The sequence below is a fragment of the Dermochelys coriacea genome, chromosome 2 (genome assembly GCF_009764565.3).
Source record: "Dermochelys coriacea isolate rDerCor1 chromosome 2, rDerCor1.pri.v4, whole genome shotgun sequence".
Lineage (NCBI taxonomy): Eukaryota > Metazoa > Chordata > Testudines > Dermochelyidae > Dermochelys > Dermochelys coriacea.
In genome coordinates, this window is record NC_050069.1 from 105,496,730 (window position 1) to 105,511,294 (window position 14,565).

The 14,565-nt window shown below is 38.3% G+C and overlaps 1 protein-coding gene across 8 annotated transcripts in view; it reads left to right on the plus strand.

Moving 5' to 3' along the window:
• ATP9B (ATPase phospholipid transporting 9B (putative)) overlaps nt 1–14,565 on the plus strand; it is a 290,806-nt gene that overhangs the window by 138,253 nt on the left and 137,988 nt on the right. For 7 of the 8 annotated variants that reach the window (XM_038389752.2, XM_043508242.1, XM_043508239.1 and 4 more), the window contains exon 8: nt 5,099–5,193. The exons of the other annotated variant lie outside the window; for it this stretch is intronic. In XM_038389752.2, coding sequence (XP_038245680.1) covers nt 5,099–5,193 — 95 coding nt within the window. The remainder of the gene's footprint in view (nt 1–5,098; nt 5,194–14,565) is intronic. 8 annotated transcript variants of the gene reach the window in all.

Consider the following 14,565-nt stretch of genomic DNA (forward strand, 5'->3'; position numbering starts at 1 on the left):
CATAAGCTTTCGTGAGCTACACCTCACTTAATCGGATGCACTCTTCTAGCGGTGAAACTACTTTCTTAGCAAAGTTTTAACATAATTGATTGCAAGCCTAGGGCTAGGAGCATTATGAAATGTATGTATTAATATTGTATGCAGGTTAATTCACAAATTGTATATATGTGCATGCTCTCTCTCTCTCTCTCTCTGTTATTTTTATACACACACATATATTAGTAGTAATTAGTACTATAGTAGTACTTGTATTGTCCTCTCACACACAGCATGCAATGATGTTAATGGAGTCAAGACAGTAACATCATTGCATGCTGTGTGAGAGGACAATACAAGTATTACTATAGTCTGTAATGTAGCACTAGTGAGTGTAATTGTGTTAGGCTAGTATAGCAATGCTTGCTTCTAATCTGTCAGGTCTAACTGGCAACATGTCATGATGTAATAAATAACATAGTGTATTTTAAAAATCTCTGCAAATATCAGTTATTATTCATAAAACTTGAATATGAGAATGGATCCATAGTTACTCCAATGGCATGACTCTAAAATATTTACTTATTTACTTCATATTTATTTATTTATTTATGTCATATTTACTTCAATTATTATGATTTTATTTAATTTATGTGCTGAATGACTAATAGAGAAGAATGCATTTCATTTTATATATCTTTTAATTACTAAATAAAATAAAATACGTTATATATTTTCTCTTTAGAAAGAACGTTGCATATTCATGTGCTGTTAAAGGCATTTTTGTTAAAATTCTGGTTTGAACGCTGATCTTTAAAATTATTATGTATTTGTATATGGATAGAATTTACCAGTAGGATATTACTCTTTCTACAAAATATTAATATTTGATATCTGTTAGGACCACCAATAACATGTATCCACTCACTTTGTCTAGGAAACATTTATGTATAAATTCATCTCTTGGATTATTTTGGACACTGAAAATTGGAAGAAACATAATAAGGTGTATAACTTAGTAAAGGAAAACTCTTTCCCTCACTACTCCTAACTAATTAACTAAATAAATATTGTTATGGTTCCTAATGTCTGAACATTTAAAACTTTCAGCATTTTTGCAAGTATAATTCCTAGCCAAGTTCTGGATTTATATTCTGCAATCTATTTAAATTAATGTATATGTATATTTTTAAATAAATTTAAATAGCTTGCAAAATAGAGAGAGAGAGAGAGAGATTAGATAGATTCATAGATACCAGGGTCAGAAGGGACCATTGTGATCATCAAGTCCGACCTCCTGCACAATGCAGGCCACAGAATCTCACTCACCCACTCCTGCGAAAAACCTCTCACCTATGTCTGAACTATTGAAGTCCTCAAATCGTGGTTTAAAGACTGCAAGGAGCAGAGAATCCTCCAGCAAGTGACCCGTGCCCCATGCTACAGAGGAAGGCGAAAAACCTCCTGGGCCTCTTCCAATCTGCCCTGGAGGAAAATTCCTTCCCGACCCCATATATGGCGATCAACTAAACTCTGAGCATATGGGCAAAATTCACCAGCGAGATACCCAGGAAAGAATTTTCTGTAGTAACTCAAATCCCACCCCATCTAACATCCCATCACAGGCCACCGGGCCTATTTACCATGAATATTTAAAGATCAATTAATTACCAAAATCATGTTATCCCATCATACCATCTCCTCCATAAACTTATCAAGTTTAATCTTAAAACCAGATAGGTCTTTTGCCCCCACTGCTTTCCTTGGAAGGCTAGTCCAAAAGTTCACTCCTCTGATGGTTAGAAACCTTCGTCTAATTTCAAATCTAAACTTCCCAATGACCAGTTTATATCCATTTGTTCTTGTGTCCACACTGGTAACTGAGTTAAATAATTCCTCTCCCTCTCCGGTATTTATCCCTCTGATATATTTATGGAGAGCAATCATTATCTCCCCTCAACCTTCTTTTAGTTAGGCTAAACAAGCCAAGCTCCTCGAGTCTCCTTTCATAAGACAGGTTTTCCTTTCCTCAGATCATTCTAGTAGCCCTTCTCTGTACCTTTTCCAGTTTGAATTCATCCTTCTTAAAGATGGGAGACCTGAACTGTACACAGTATTCCAGGTGAGGTCTCACCAGTGCCTTGTATAACGGTACTAAAATCTCCTTATCTCTACTGGAAATACCTCTCCTGATGCATCCCAAGACCTCATTAACTTTTTTCATGGCCATATCACATTGGTGGCTCATAGTCATCCTATGGTCAACCAATACTCCAAGGTCCTTCTCCTCCTCCGTTACTTCTAATTGATGCGTCCCCAACTTATAACTAAAATTCTTGTTATTGATCCCTAAATGCATAACCTTACATTTCTCACTATTAAATTTCATCCTATTACTTTTACTCCAGTTTACAAGGTCATCCAAATCTTCCTGTATGATTTCCCAGTCTCTCTCTAAATTGGCAATACCTCCCAGTTTTGTATCATCCTCAAACTTTATGAGCACACACTCACTTTTTGTGCCAAGGTCAGTAATAAAAAGATTAAATAAGATTGGTCTCTAAATTGATCCCTGAGGAATTCCACTGGTAACCTCCCTCCAGCCTGACAGTTCGCCTTTCAGTAGAACCCATTGCAGTCTCCCCTTTAACCAATTCCTTATCCACCTTTCAATGTTCATATTGATCCCCATCTTTTCCAATTTAACTAATAATTCCCCATGTGGCATGGTATCAAACGCCTTACTGAAATCTAGGTAAATTAGATCCATTGCGTTTCCTTTGTCTGAAAAATCTGTTACTTTCTCAAAGCAGGCGATCAGGTTGGTTTGGCATGATCTAACTTTTGTAAAACCATGTTGTATTTTGTCCCATTTACCATTGACCTCAATGTCCTTAACTACTTTCTCTTTCAAAACTTTTTCCAGGACCTTGCATACTACAGATGTCAAACTAACTGGCCTGTAGTTACCCAGATCACTTGTTTTTCCTTTCTTAAAAATAGGAACTATGTTAGCAATTTTCCAATCAGGCAGTACAACTCCTGAGTTTACAGATTCATTAAAAATTCTTGCTAATAGGCTTGCATTTCATGTGCCAATTCTTTTAATATTCTTGGATGAAGATTATTTGGGCCCCCCAATTTAGTCCCATTAAGCTGTTTGAGTTTCACTTCTACCTCAGATATGTCTATAATATCTACCTCCATATCCTTGTTCCCATTTGTCATGCTACCATTATCCCTAAGATCCTCTTTAGCCTTATTAAAGACTGAGGCAAAATATTTGTTTAGATATTGGGCCATACCTAGATTATCCTTGACCTCCACTCCAACCTCAGTGTGTAGCAGCCCCACTTCTTCTTTGTTTTCTTCTTGTTTATATGGCTATAGAACCTTTTACTATTGGTTTTAATTCCCTTTGCAAGGTCCAATTCTACTTGACTTTTAGCCTGTCTCACTTTATCCCTACATGTTCTGACCTCAATTAGGTAGCTTTCCTTGCTGATCCCTCCCATCTTCCACTCCCTGTATGCTTTCTGCTTTTTCTTAATGACCTCTCTAAGATGCTTGCTCATCCAGCTTGGTCTACAACTCCTGCCTATGCATTTTTTCCCCTTTCTTGGGATACAGGCTTCCGATAGCTTCTGCAGTTTTGAATTGAAGTAATCCCAGGCCTCCTCTGCCTTTAGATCCATAAGTTCTTCAGTCCAATCCACTACCCTAACTAATTTCCTTAATTTTTGAAAGTCAGCCCCTTTGAAATCAAAAACACTAGTTGCAGATTTATTTTTGTTAATCCTTCCTCACAGGTATAGCAAAACCAACATCCATTATACAAGGGCGACAACCTCATTCCCAGTCAAATTTCAAAGTACGGAGGCTCTAGAGGCTCCCTTGTAATCCTCTTCAACCCATCCTGTATCCTCCTGGGGCTCATATTTGGTGTAGTCTCTATTGATTCTTCCCTTTTTTCCTATAGGACTAGCCGCTCTTCTCTTCTTCCTTGCCCTTCCACCTTCAGCGACTACCTGCTGAGCCCCTTCTTCATTTTCCAACTCTGCAAACCTGTTCTTGAGCTCTATTTCTCTGTCACTAGCCCATCTTTTCCTCTGCTTGGTTCTTATATATATTTTGGAATCCATTAGTTTAGTTTATGAATATTCCCTGTTTTGGCCATATCTACCAATCTAGTTATCATATCATTATTTTCCCCCAGCATTGAGTTTCTAACACTTTATACTAGTCTGCTTTTTGTAAAATACATAAATTGTTTGTAATGTCACTAATTCTCTTCAGTTACTTTTATGTTCATGTCAATCTGCGTGGTTTGAGCTTCGACCACATCTTAATTATAGGTTAGTCATGTGCTGAAAGGTTATCTAGTTTTGGATCTATGATGTCCACAAACATTTTAAAATCCATTTTGGAATTGATGTCCTTTTAAATATAATTTATCTGGGTGCACTGGAGTCTGATAATGAACCAAGCTTCTGTGCACACTTAACAAATATGGCATCTTGATAGGTTTCAGTCTGGATCAGTAAAAAAGTGTATAATAGAAGGGGTTTCTAAGATCCCATCACAAATTTAAATGGAACCCTAATATTAAACATCTCTGAATTTTATAATAACTTTAATATCTCAATTACTCAAATGGTTGTATGAATCATTTATTCAAAAATGCTCATCCCAGCATAATATAAACAAGTCAATGGAGTTAGGGGATGTTCCTGAGATGCATTTTACCCAATAAATATTTCACTTACTGATCTAAATTTAGGTGGTATAAAATACTTAAAGTAGAATCTGTTCCTGTTACTTACATGCATGCCTATATTGATTTTTTTTAAATTGTTATGAAGATTGTATTGAAATAGTGTGTGACATCTGTAGTATCCCTTATAGAAAGCATTTAACCAAAACAAAACACTTAGGCCTTGCTTCAGAACCATTGGGTCTTTGGATCAGGCCCTTAATATGTAGGAATAATTACGTAAAAATTTATAGAAAGAGGATAAAGAAACAATTTCAGTTTGAGGTAACAAACTGGAAATTTTATAGAACCTGGAAAAAAAAAAAGCTGGCTGTAGTGTGATGTATGGTTTCTTTTTGTAATTATAAGGTTCGTGTTTTATTCGAACTGATCAGCTAGATGGTGAAACAGACTGGAAGCTAAAAGTTGCTGTCAGCTGCACACAGAGGTTACCAGCTTTGGGGGTAAGCATTACAGCTATTTATTTCACTATCTCTTCAGTGCACCTATTTATACCTGCTATATAGTAGAAAGTTTTGTTACAGTTAGTGTGTATATAAATATGTTTCTAATTAAAAAAAATTAATCCATAAATGTGATATTGGTCTTTGCTATAAATAATAAGAAATGCATCTGTTTTTAATTCTGTGGGAAAGACTGGATTATGCAAATATTTAATTTTTCCATTTAAAGGAGCAAGAGAGGGTTACAGTTGGGTTTGTGTCTTCCATTGAATGTAGGCTTGGGGATTTGGGACATAGCAGTCCATTCTCATAAGGTGAATGCTTCCTGGCACAGAGGCTTTAGGGTTCTTGTGAGTGAGGTATACAGGATTACACAAGGATAGAGATTTGCAGTGACTGCCTGCCTATTTTGTATGCGTGTGTGTGTTTTTATAGGCAGTACAGGTAATGATGCCTATAGTTAAGGATGCCCCACATTTTCCGTTACAAGAACGTGTTCTTCAGTTGCTTATAACTTCGTCAAACGTAAAATGTTTGAATTTAAATTTTTCATGCTAGGTGTCTGCCTGAGAAAAGTTTCAGCTAAATTGGCTCAGCTGTTTCCATGAAAGGCGTTAGGAAAAATATATTGTTTTGCTTATATTAAAAATATTCTTAGAGCGGTTTTGTTGAGAAACTCTAGAGCCTCTGTACTTTGAAATTTGACTGGGAATGAGGTTGTCGCCCTTGTATAATGGATGTTGGTTTTGCTATACCTGTGAAAACTCTCTGAATAAGTCTCTGAAAAGTTTGTCTGAGCACATGCTCAGTAGATACTTCCTGGAATTTGGCAACTGACTTTTCTGAAGATTTCATCAGCACTGGGCTTGTCCATCCCCTCACAACTCCTGTGTGCCAAATGGACTGTGCACATGCCATCTCCACAGACCAAATGAGCATGTTTCATCTTAGGGCTGCAGGATTTCAGCAGGACTTTTTCTGCAATGCCTCCTCCCAACTGCTTGTGACTGCTGTGGCACTGAAGCTAATCACTCTGGGATTGTCTTTCCTGTGCTCTCAGTGCTCCCCTTGCCAGCGCTCAGGCAAGGAGGAGGAAGAGGAGGAAACCACCGGACTTGAATGTAGAGGGAATGGGGTAGATGTGGGAGTGAAGCTTGGGAAAAGAGATATGGGTAGCAGGATAGGAGCTAGGAGCTTGTGTTAGGGACAGGAGCAGAAGAGGACAGGGACAGATGGAGGCAAAAAGATCTCTAACCATGAATGCATGCTCCCCCACAGAACCTGGACTTGAACCCAGAGATACCATGCATCCCCACATTCCTTAGTTGTATAGCAAATAGCTGTGAAACTCACTGGCAAAATGTCTCCCCATTCCCTTCCAGTAGAAGGTCAGCATAGATAACAGCCTTCTACTGATGCCAGTTACTCAGCTCAAGCAGAAGAGGTCTGTGTTGCAGATCTAAAAATCCCAACCCTGCTGATGACTATGTGGAAGGTCAGTGTGGTTTTACACAATGAAATTTTTGTTTTTTCAATTGTTAAGTTTCTAAAAAAAAATTAGCTATTACATTTTAAAAGAACCCTTTATTAATAGAAAGTTACAGTTAAAAAGTCAAGCATTCACAAGTTAAGAAATGCCCAAGTTAAGGTTGCCCATGCAACTTTAATTTGGGTCCCTTATGCCTACCATATGCCTTATGATATAGCCCTAAGTTACATGATCAAATGCTATTTTTCCTTTTTGCCTTATTTCAGGCATTTCCTAACTTGAACACTTGACACTGCAGCCTAAAAAAGTAGGGAGAAGAAGGACACAAACCAACTTTGTTGAACTGATTGAAGTTGGCTACATTTTTATTTAACATTACGTAGCTATCCACTACAGTCTATGAGCAGGTACTGTAGCCTTGCAAGATGAGTCTCAATGGAAGTTTTGTGTAATAAGGAGTGAAGGAAATGACTTGAACTTGGAGAGGCAAACCCTTTATCTTCCCCACTATATATCATTATTAATTATTTCAAGGTTTTGCCCTGTTTCTTGTGGCTTGAGCCCTTTAGGAGGCCAACATGCTCTTTGCTGACATGGATCAATGTCTGAGTAGTTCAAACCTCTGTCACTCCATATTACTGTGGGTTTCTTAGACCTTCCTCTGAAGTATTTGTTGCTGGTCAGTCCTCAGATGCAGGATACTGCAATAGAAGGACTTAGGAATTGCTGTAGCAGAACAGACCCAATGTCCTTACTGACTTCCCTCTATGTTATCTAAGGTAGAATCACCATTTGCATTAGATTTGAGAGCCAATGGATCATCTATCCTACCAGTAGCCTACATTTTGTCCATTATAAGATACCCTTTTGCAACTTCCTCCATGGGAAGGTTATTCCGTTAGTGTTCATGAAGGGGTTTCATACATCATTTTTGAAGCATCTGGTGATGGCTATTGTCAGAGAACAGGATCTTTGATGTAGAGGAGAAATGAGAGGGGAAGAGCCTCTGTGCTGAGGCACCAGTGTGTCAGGGACTTCTCATAGTGGTGATGCACCGGGGTAATTGAGACAACAGCCCCGTGAAGGTCTTGAAGCAACAAAGCCTTGGTGCATAAAAACTCATAGAGCCTTCTGTGGCACAGTTGTCTCTGTTCCCTTGGTGTGCCAGGTTTCAGCTCCTTAGGATACTGAAGGGAGTTGAGTCCGGATACCAGAGGCTGAGCTAGGCTTTGGTTGGAATCAGGGGAGTGAATGATCTTGTTATGGGCTATGACAGATATGGAAGTTATCTACAATGTCCTTGAAAAAACGTAGTGAACTAAGTTTAAGAAGCTTTAAGGTCCACTGTATTAAAATTAAAAGTTTATGTAGTTTTGTGGAATTGTATGCAACTTCTCTCAGGCAGTGACATGACCAATATAGACACTCTGGGGTGTTATAAGCATCACAGGACTATTTTAAACAATGAGCCAGACAAGAAGGAATCTTTGGAACAAACAAACTTGAGCGGGTTTCCTAGGAATTACTTGAGAGGAGATGAATGCAAATTCCCACCTCCGCACCCAACCTTTTGAAAGCTGCATCCTGAGGAGAAACCCAATGTCTGCTACTTACCTATTTGTACAATCTGAAGATCCAAGCTCCAAACTGCAGAAAGAAGGGACACTCAGATTCATGGGTGTGCTTGTTCTGAACTAACAGCTATTACGAACTTATAACAACAGAAGAACTCCTTCATGGGGTTTGAAGGACTGATCATCTGCCAGAACGCTTGGAATTAGGTGGTGTTCTCTGGTAAACATATTGTCATGTGTGTAGGTTCTATTATTGTGTTTAGTGTTTTCTCTATAATGCTTTCATCTTAAGGATAAATGTGCTTGCTTAGAAAAGACTATGTGGTAACTGCTAACTGGGCATCTGTGCTATTTATAACCTCTGAGGAGAAAGTAAAACAGGTCTGCTTAGTCAATCTGACTTGCTGGGGAACTCACAATGTAGACTGGGAAATGTGAAGCTTGGAAAAAACCCTGTCAGGAGGGGGAGAGAGATAGGAGCCTGGTGTGGGTGCCCTTGCTGGATCACGAGCAGAAAATAAAGGTGCAGTTTCCCTAAACTGTGAAAGGGACATGAGGGGTAAAGGTAGATATAAATGACCGGGGAATTGAGTGGCAATGTGGTAAGGTGATTGGGGCTTGGTGTTGTGATATGGGAACTTGAGGTGGAGGAAATTGCAGCTGTTGGGGGCGAGGGGGCATGGTAAAGGTGAGGAGAAGTGCGAGAAGTGCGAGATGCAATCTACCAAGCGTCTTGTAAGCTCATTATAGATAAGCTGTTTTCTGCAAACCATAGGAAATTTAAATGTTTCTGCTCGGCCTCATACCCTCTGCCTTACCCAGTCATGTTCTCCTTCCTGCCCTAACTGCACACATCCCCAGCCTCCTGGTGACTTGAAAAATGGTGCTAGAGAGGAGTTGCACTGAAACAAATTCCTATAGTTGGTTAGAGTGCAGCTAACCTGAAACAAAACTTGAAGTTTGTTGCAGTGTAACTCATCTTCAGATCCAGAAAAACCTCACTTCCACATTTCCACCCTCACCCAGGGTTGTGTGTGTGTGTGTTTATCTGCAGAACACAACTGTGGGCTAAGAAGGAGACTGGCTGCACCAAATGGAAGTTGCTGATGAATGTGGGCTTGCTTTCTTTGTGGACATAAACTATGCTATGATGAATAAGGGACATTATTCTTTTATTTTCAGGTTAAAATTTGAAAACTGTCCTATGCCTGGATATTACAAAAATCTGTTTTTTGCAAGGCTTGATTCTTCAGACATAGGAGCCAAAAAAAAGAGATATTCAGGGAAAATATCTCGAAAAAGATCATTTAAAAATATTTCTTCTACTAAAGTTAGAGAATATTTATCTTCTACTCTTCTTTTCACCCTCCCCCTCAAAAAAGTTCAGTTGTCCTTGAAAGGATCATTGTGCTGGATTTCTAGGTCTGGCCAAGATTTCAGTGCAAAAATAGAGAGTGTATAGGAATGGCAAAGGTGAGTTTAAACCATCTGTCAGACTCCTGGATCCTTGGGCTGATAGGTTGGCCTGGATACCTAGTGCAAGGTAGAGCATGTTGAGTAAGCTGTTGCAGCAGCCATAGATTGCCAGGGCACATGGACACTCTAGTTACGCTTCATTTCACAGGAACACAGCCTCATGCTGGATCAGGGGTAACATACAGCAGTTGTCTGCCACCTGAAGAATCCCCAATGCAGGGGAATCTTCAAAGGGCCAGTTAAGAACTTTGGGCAAGCTACATGTTCCATGCAAATTAATTTCTTTAAATTAGAAATCCAGTTACTAATAAGGGTTTTGATCATCTCATGCTGTAGTTTTTTAAAATATGGAAAGTTTCACAATTTTGTCCATGTGTAGGGCCCATGCAAATATTCCCTCTTCAAAATAGTTTACATTGTATCTGCACACACTCTTATATGTTTGTACTATTCCTAGTAGGATCCTTAGGAGCACAAAGAAACATCGACACTACAGCTGGGAAGTCTAATTACCAGCTCGGGTAGACATACATGCATTAGCTCTGCTACGCCACTTTGAAACTGGAGTGGGTGGGTCATTGTGCATTAGGTAACTCTTGCATGCAGTAGCAGGGTCCACATGGACACGTAAGTAACCCTATATGACATGCTAGTGCTCTGTAGATTTTCACTTCAGCTTTCTGCGCACTAACTGTTCATCTAGGTTAGCCCTCAGACTCCTTAAAAACCTCCAACCCTAAAGGGTACACCTGTACTGCACCGGGGAGGTGTAATTCTCAGCTTGGGTAGATATATATGTGCTAGCTATCCTTCAGCTAGTGCCCTAAAACTAGCACTGTGGCTGCAGCAGCACCAGTGGTGGTTCAGGATAACTGCACAAGTACATACTAGGGATCTCAGAGGGGGGTTGTATTTAGATGACTAGCCTGAACTGCTGCCCATGCCACCCCAGCCACACTACTATTTTTAGTGTGCTGTACCAAGCTCAGCTAGTGCGTGTATGTCTACCCAAGATGGGAATTAAACTTCCTGGCTGTAGTGTAGGCATACCCTAACTCTTCTCTGTGATCTCAGGTGATGGAATGCATAGCTCCACCCTGTGATGGGCTTGGGAATAGCAGACTGGAGGAAAACTAACAGTCCCACTTCAGCCTCTGGTCCATTGTGGAATTTTCTAAGGTTTATAGCTTCTTTGTGCCCCTAAAGATCCTGACTCGTGATAAATCTGAAAACTAAATGTAAGCCTTAAAGTGTGAAATAAATGATGGTTCAAGTTCCTCTGAATGCAACTGTCAGTCCAACCTTAACTGTGGAGCTCTTGGAGCACCTCCATAATTCTAGCTTAGTCAGGTGATCTTTTCAAATCCTTATGGCTTGGACTATGTTGTTGATAAGAGTGTAGTAATTTTGTAATCTAATATTGTGTGTGAATGAGCTGAAAATACTGATAAATATCAAACTACTTTGAATCACCACCTTGATTTCAGCAGGATTTGTGGAAATCCAAAATAACTGTTATGATAGAGGGAGGAAAAAATTATAAATACAATAAATGTTTTTTCCATTATAACAAGATGTATAATATAAATCAGGGCCCATGCCATTTACTATAGAAATACATGTACATGTAATGTATTCTTTTTGAAAAAGTTCAACAGTAACAACCAGAAATATTTTCAAAATTCTTCACACTTTGTGTACAGGATACTATGCACAACATGAGGTGTAAAAATCACCTACTGAGATGAGGTTTTCCTTAGAGAAACATTAAACTCTAATGCTTAGACACAGTGAAGCAGCCATGTTAAATATGAAAAAAAACCTTATTTAATTTGAGTAGTCCATTCTAGTTACCCACTCTCACTTTAAGCTTTTGAAAATAGTGTTTTTCATAGTGAAAATTTCCCATGATTAATCTCAGCCCAACGAATATTTTGTTGAAAGTTGAAGAAATTTAGGCAAGGTATAAAAGTGTTCTGACTTATTTTTTAAAAATGTTCCTACCTTTTGTTTGTGTGCTCAACTAAAAAATGACTTGTTTTACATGCCTACCTTATTTACACATGTAGTCCACAACAAGGACACCTGCTTTTGAAAGACTTGACTTTTTTTTGACAGGATGTCATAATGGCAACAGGAGCATCCTCTGGAACTTCAAATGTGTGTTTCTTCCTGTGACTGCTTTGGTCCCTCTGCCTGTGTGGAAGAGGGATGGGGCTATGACTCTCCCGTAGGAAAGCACAGTGTCACTGGAAGCATTCTTACTCTTTACCCTCACCCATTCTTTTCATTCCATGTGTGCAAACACTGGGATTGTGGCCCTTTATGCTCTCCCTACTTTTGTGCACCCATTTAGAACCAACCGCACAAATCTAGAACCAGCTGATTTGAAGCTCAGATATGACAGCTATTCTCCCTAGGGCTAAGAAGTATCTGGTGCTTTAGAAAATATGAAGGTTTTGCCTTTAACTCAAGTAGCAATCAACCAGTTGACAATTACTTAACTCTTACACAGTTTGGAACATGAGCCCTAAAATCCAGAGAATTTTGGCATAACCAAAGTACATAACACATTCACTTCTATCAATTCTATATAACAAATGCCTATCAATAAATAATAATCCTTCTACCATAGAAGGTATACAAATAAAGTCCCTTAAGCTCACATCTTTGATATGTATATAGTGATAATTTATAGCATTTGGGGGTTAAACTGTAAATGACAAACTGCAGGAATAGGCTGGACTGATTCTTTTTACAATAATTCTTGAATGCCACCTGCTGGACTATATCTAAAATAGCTGTGGCGATATCACACTGATACATAGCTTCCCAAGCTCCCTCCCATTCAGCTCTCCTTATTTAAATAAAGGTCCCATTGAAATAGGAGCAAGTTTTGCCTTAGGGTAAGGAGTTCATAGACTATATGCACAACTCTACATTAATTGCTACTGCAGTGGCAAGAAAAGCAGGAACAGGTTAATACAAAACATTCAGTGGCTCCACTTGAAGATTATTCTGGCTCTAGAGATATTGGCAATTGTAACAGTGTCCCCCTTTTTAAGTATGTGGAATATCTTGGAATTCAATACTGTCTCTAAAACTGAAATAATAATGCTCACTGCATGTGGACATCCAACTACTAAACTAAGTTAAGGTTTGCAGTTTACTACTAATTATAGATTTAACTATAAAACAGCAAAATGTCAGGTTCTGTTCATGTAACAAGCCCAGCAGAGGGCATGGAGTGGCTTCAGGACTAGTTTCCAAGGGGTCCTTCACGTTCCCCCTACCCCTTGGATACAGCACTGTCCAGATCTTGGGTGTGTTGGTAAACAGGTGGTCTCAATTGCACCAGAGTCTTCCCTATTGGTGCCACAGCTGTGGATGATCCTGATACTGTTACAGTGCACTGAGGGTCATCTTCCTTAAACTCGGTCTCTGGCTGAACTTGGAGCACATTTCCAAAGGAGAAGTTTATTACTATATATAATTATATGTGACTATATTTTTAAGAATTGAAAAAGGTGAACAGTAAGCGTAATTTGAGAAAAGAAGTAGACTAAACAATTTGGTCTTGCATTTAACAGCATATAATGTCCATAATGGTCACTCATTTTGATTTCTTTAGTTATCCAATGTAAAGGATTATGAGTATCTTGTGTTGTCATGAGCTGTCAGTCCCATCAACAGTGCAACGTTGTAACCTTATCCACTGTGACACCGGGAATAAATAAACCTGCAAACCTTCGGAGCTTTTCCTAAAGAACAGATGACACCACCAAAGATGATCAGTACAGATTTTGTTGTCTTCTCAAACCACTTAATGTGATCAGAGAATTAAAATTTCAACAAGTCATTTAATGATGGCAAGGACTGTAACATCCAGGTTAGGTTTCTTGTGGTTTCACAGTCATGTGTGGGGCAGAGTTTTTTCTGGCACTATGCATGTTCTGAGATATTCTTCTTTGGCTTATTTGATCAAGTAAATTTATTAACAGCAGTGAGGTCACTGTAATTTTCAATAAATGGTGACTTGCTGATTTATATCAAAAGATCCATACAGCAGTAAACAATACCATTTACATTTAATTAGTTTTATTGAACCAAAGGCAATTTTATTTGTAATGAACCACATGTTATGATTAAGGATGTATTTTAATGATCTTTAAGTAAGATGAACAAATGTTGCCCTTGACCTAATAAGGGAGGTTTTTTCTACATTATTGATAAATTCAGAGTGATTTCAAAACTATTATTGTGAAATGTAAAGGAAAACATTACTGTACCATCATTCAGTCATTTCATGACTAATGTAAACAGATTAAATGCATTTTTTCCAAATTGTTTACAGATAATAGCATCAGCTAACATGTTATTTAGTGTTTCAAAAGTCCAGTTTACTGTTGTATTAAAATAAGTTAATTTCATAGTCTAGACTGTTCTAGACCCTGGTTTTTTTTTTCATTATTCTTTTAACCTGGAATTGCTGTAGAATTCAGCTGGTTTGGGTTATTTACTTACTTTTTTCTCTTAAGAATGCATATAATTGAGATAATTTGCCTCATAAATATGATGATTTAAATGGGCCAACATTTCACCCAGAATTTGTGGCTTGTGAAAGTAATTCTAGACATGCTGTGAATTTCATGAACATTAATTTCTTTATATTAATGTGATTTTATTGATGAATACTTGGTTTATTTAATAATCTCATTCCATTATTCTTAAAAGCCATTTATAAAAGAAAAACACTTCAGTGTCGGAGTGTCCTTTTGCACAGGCCCTGCAAATTTTAAAAATAGTTTAAACTATTTACATACGGTATCATGT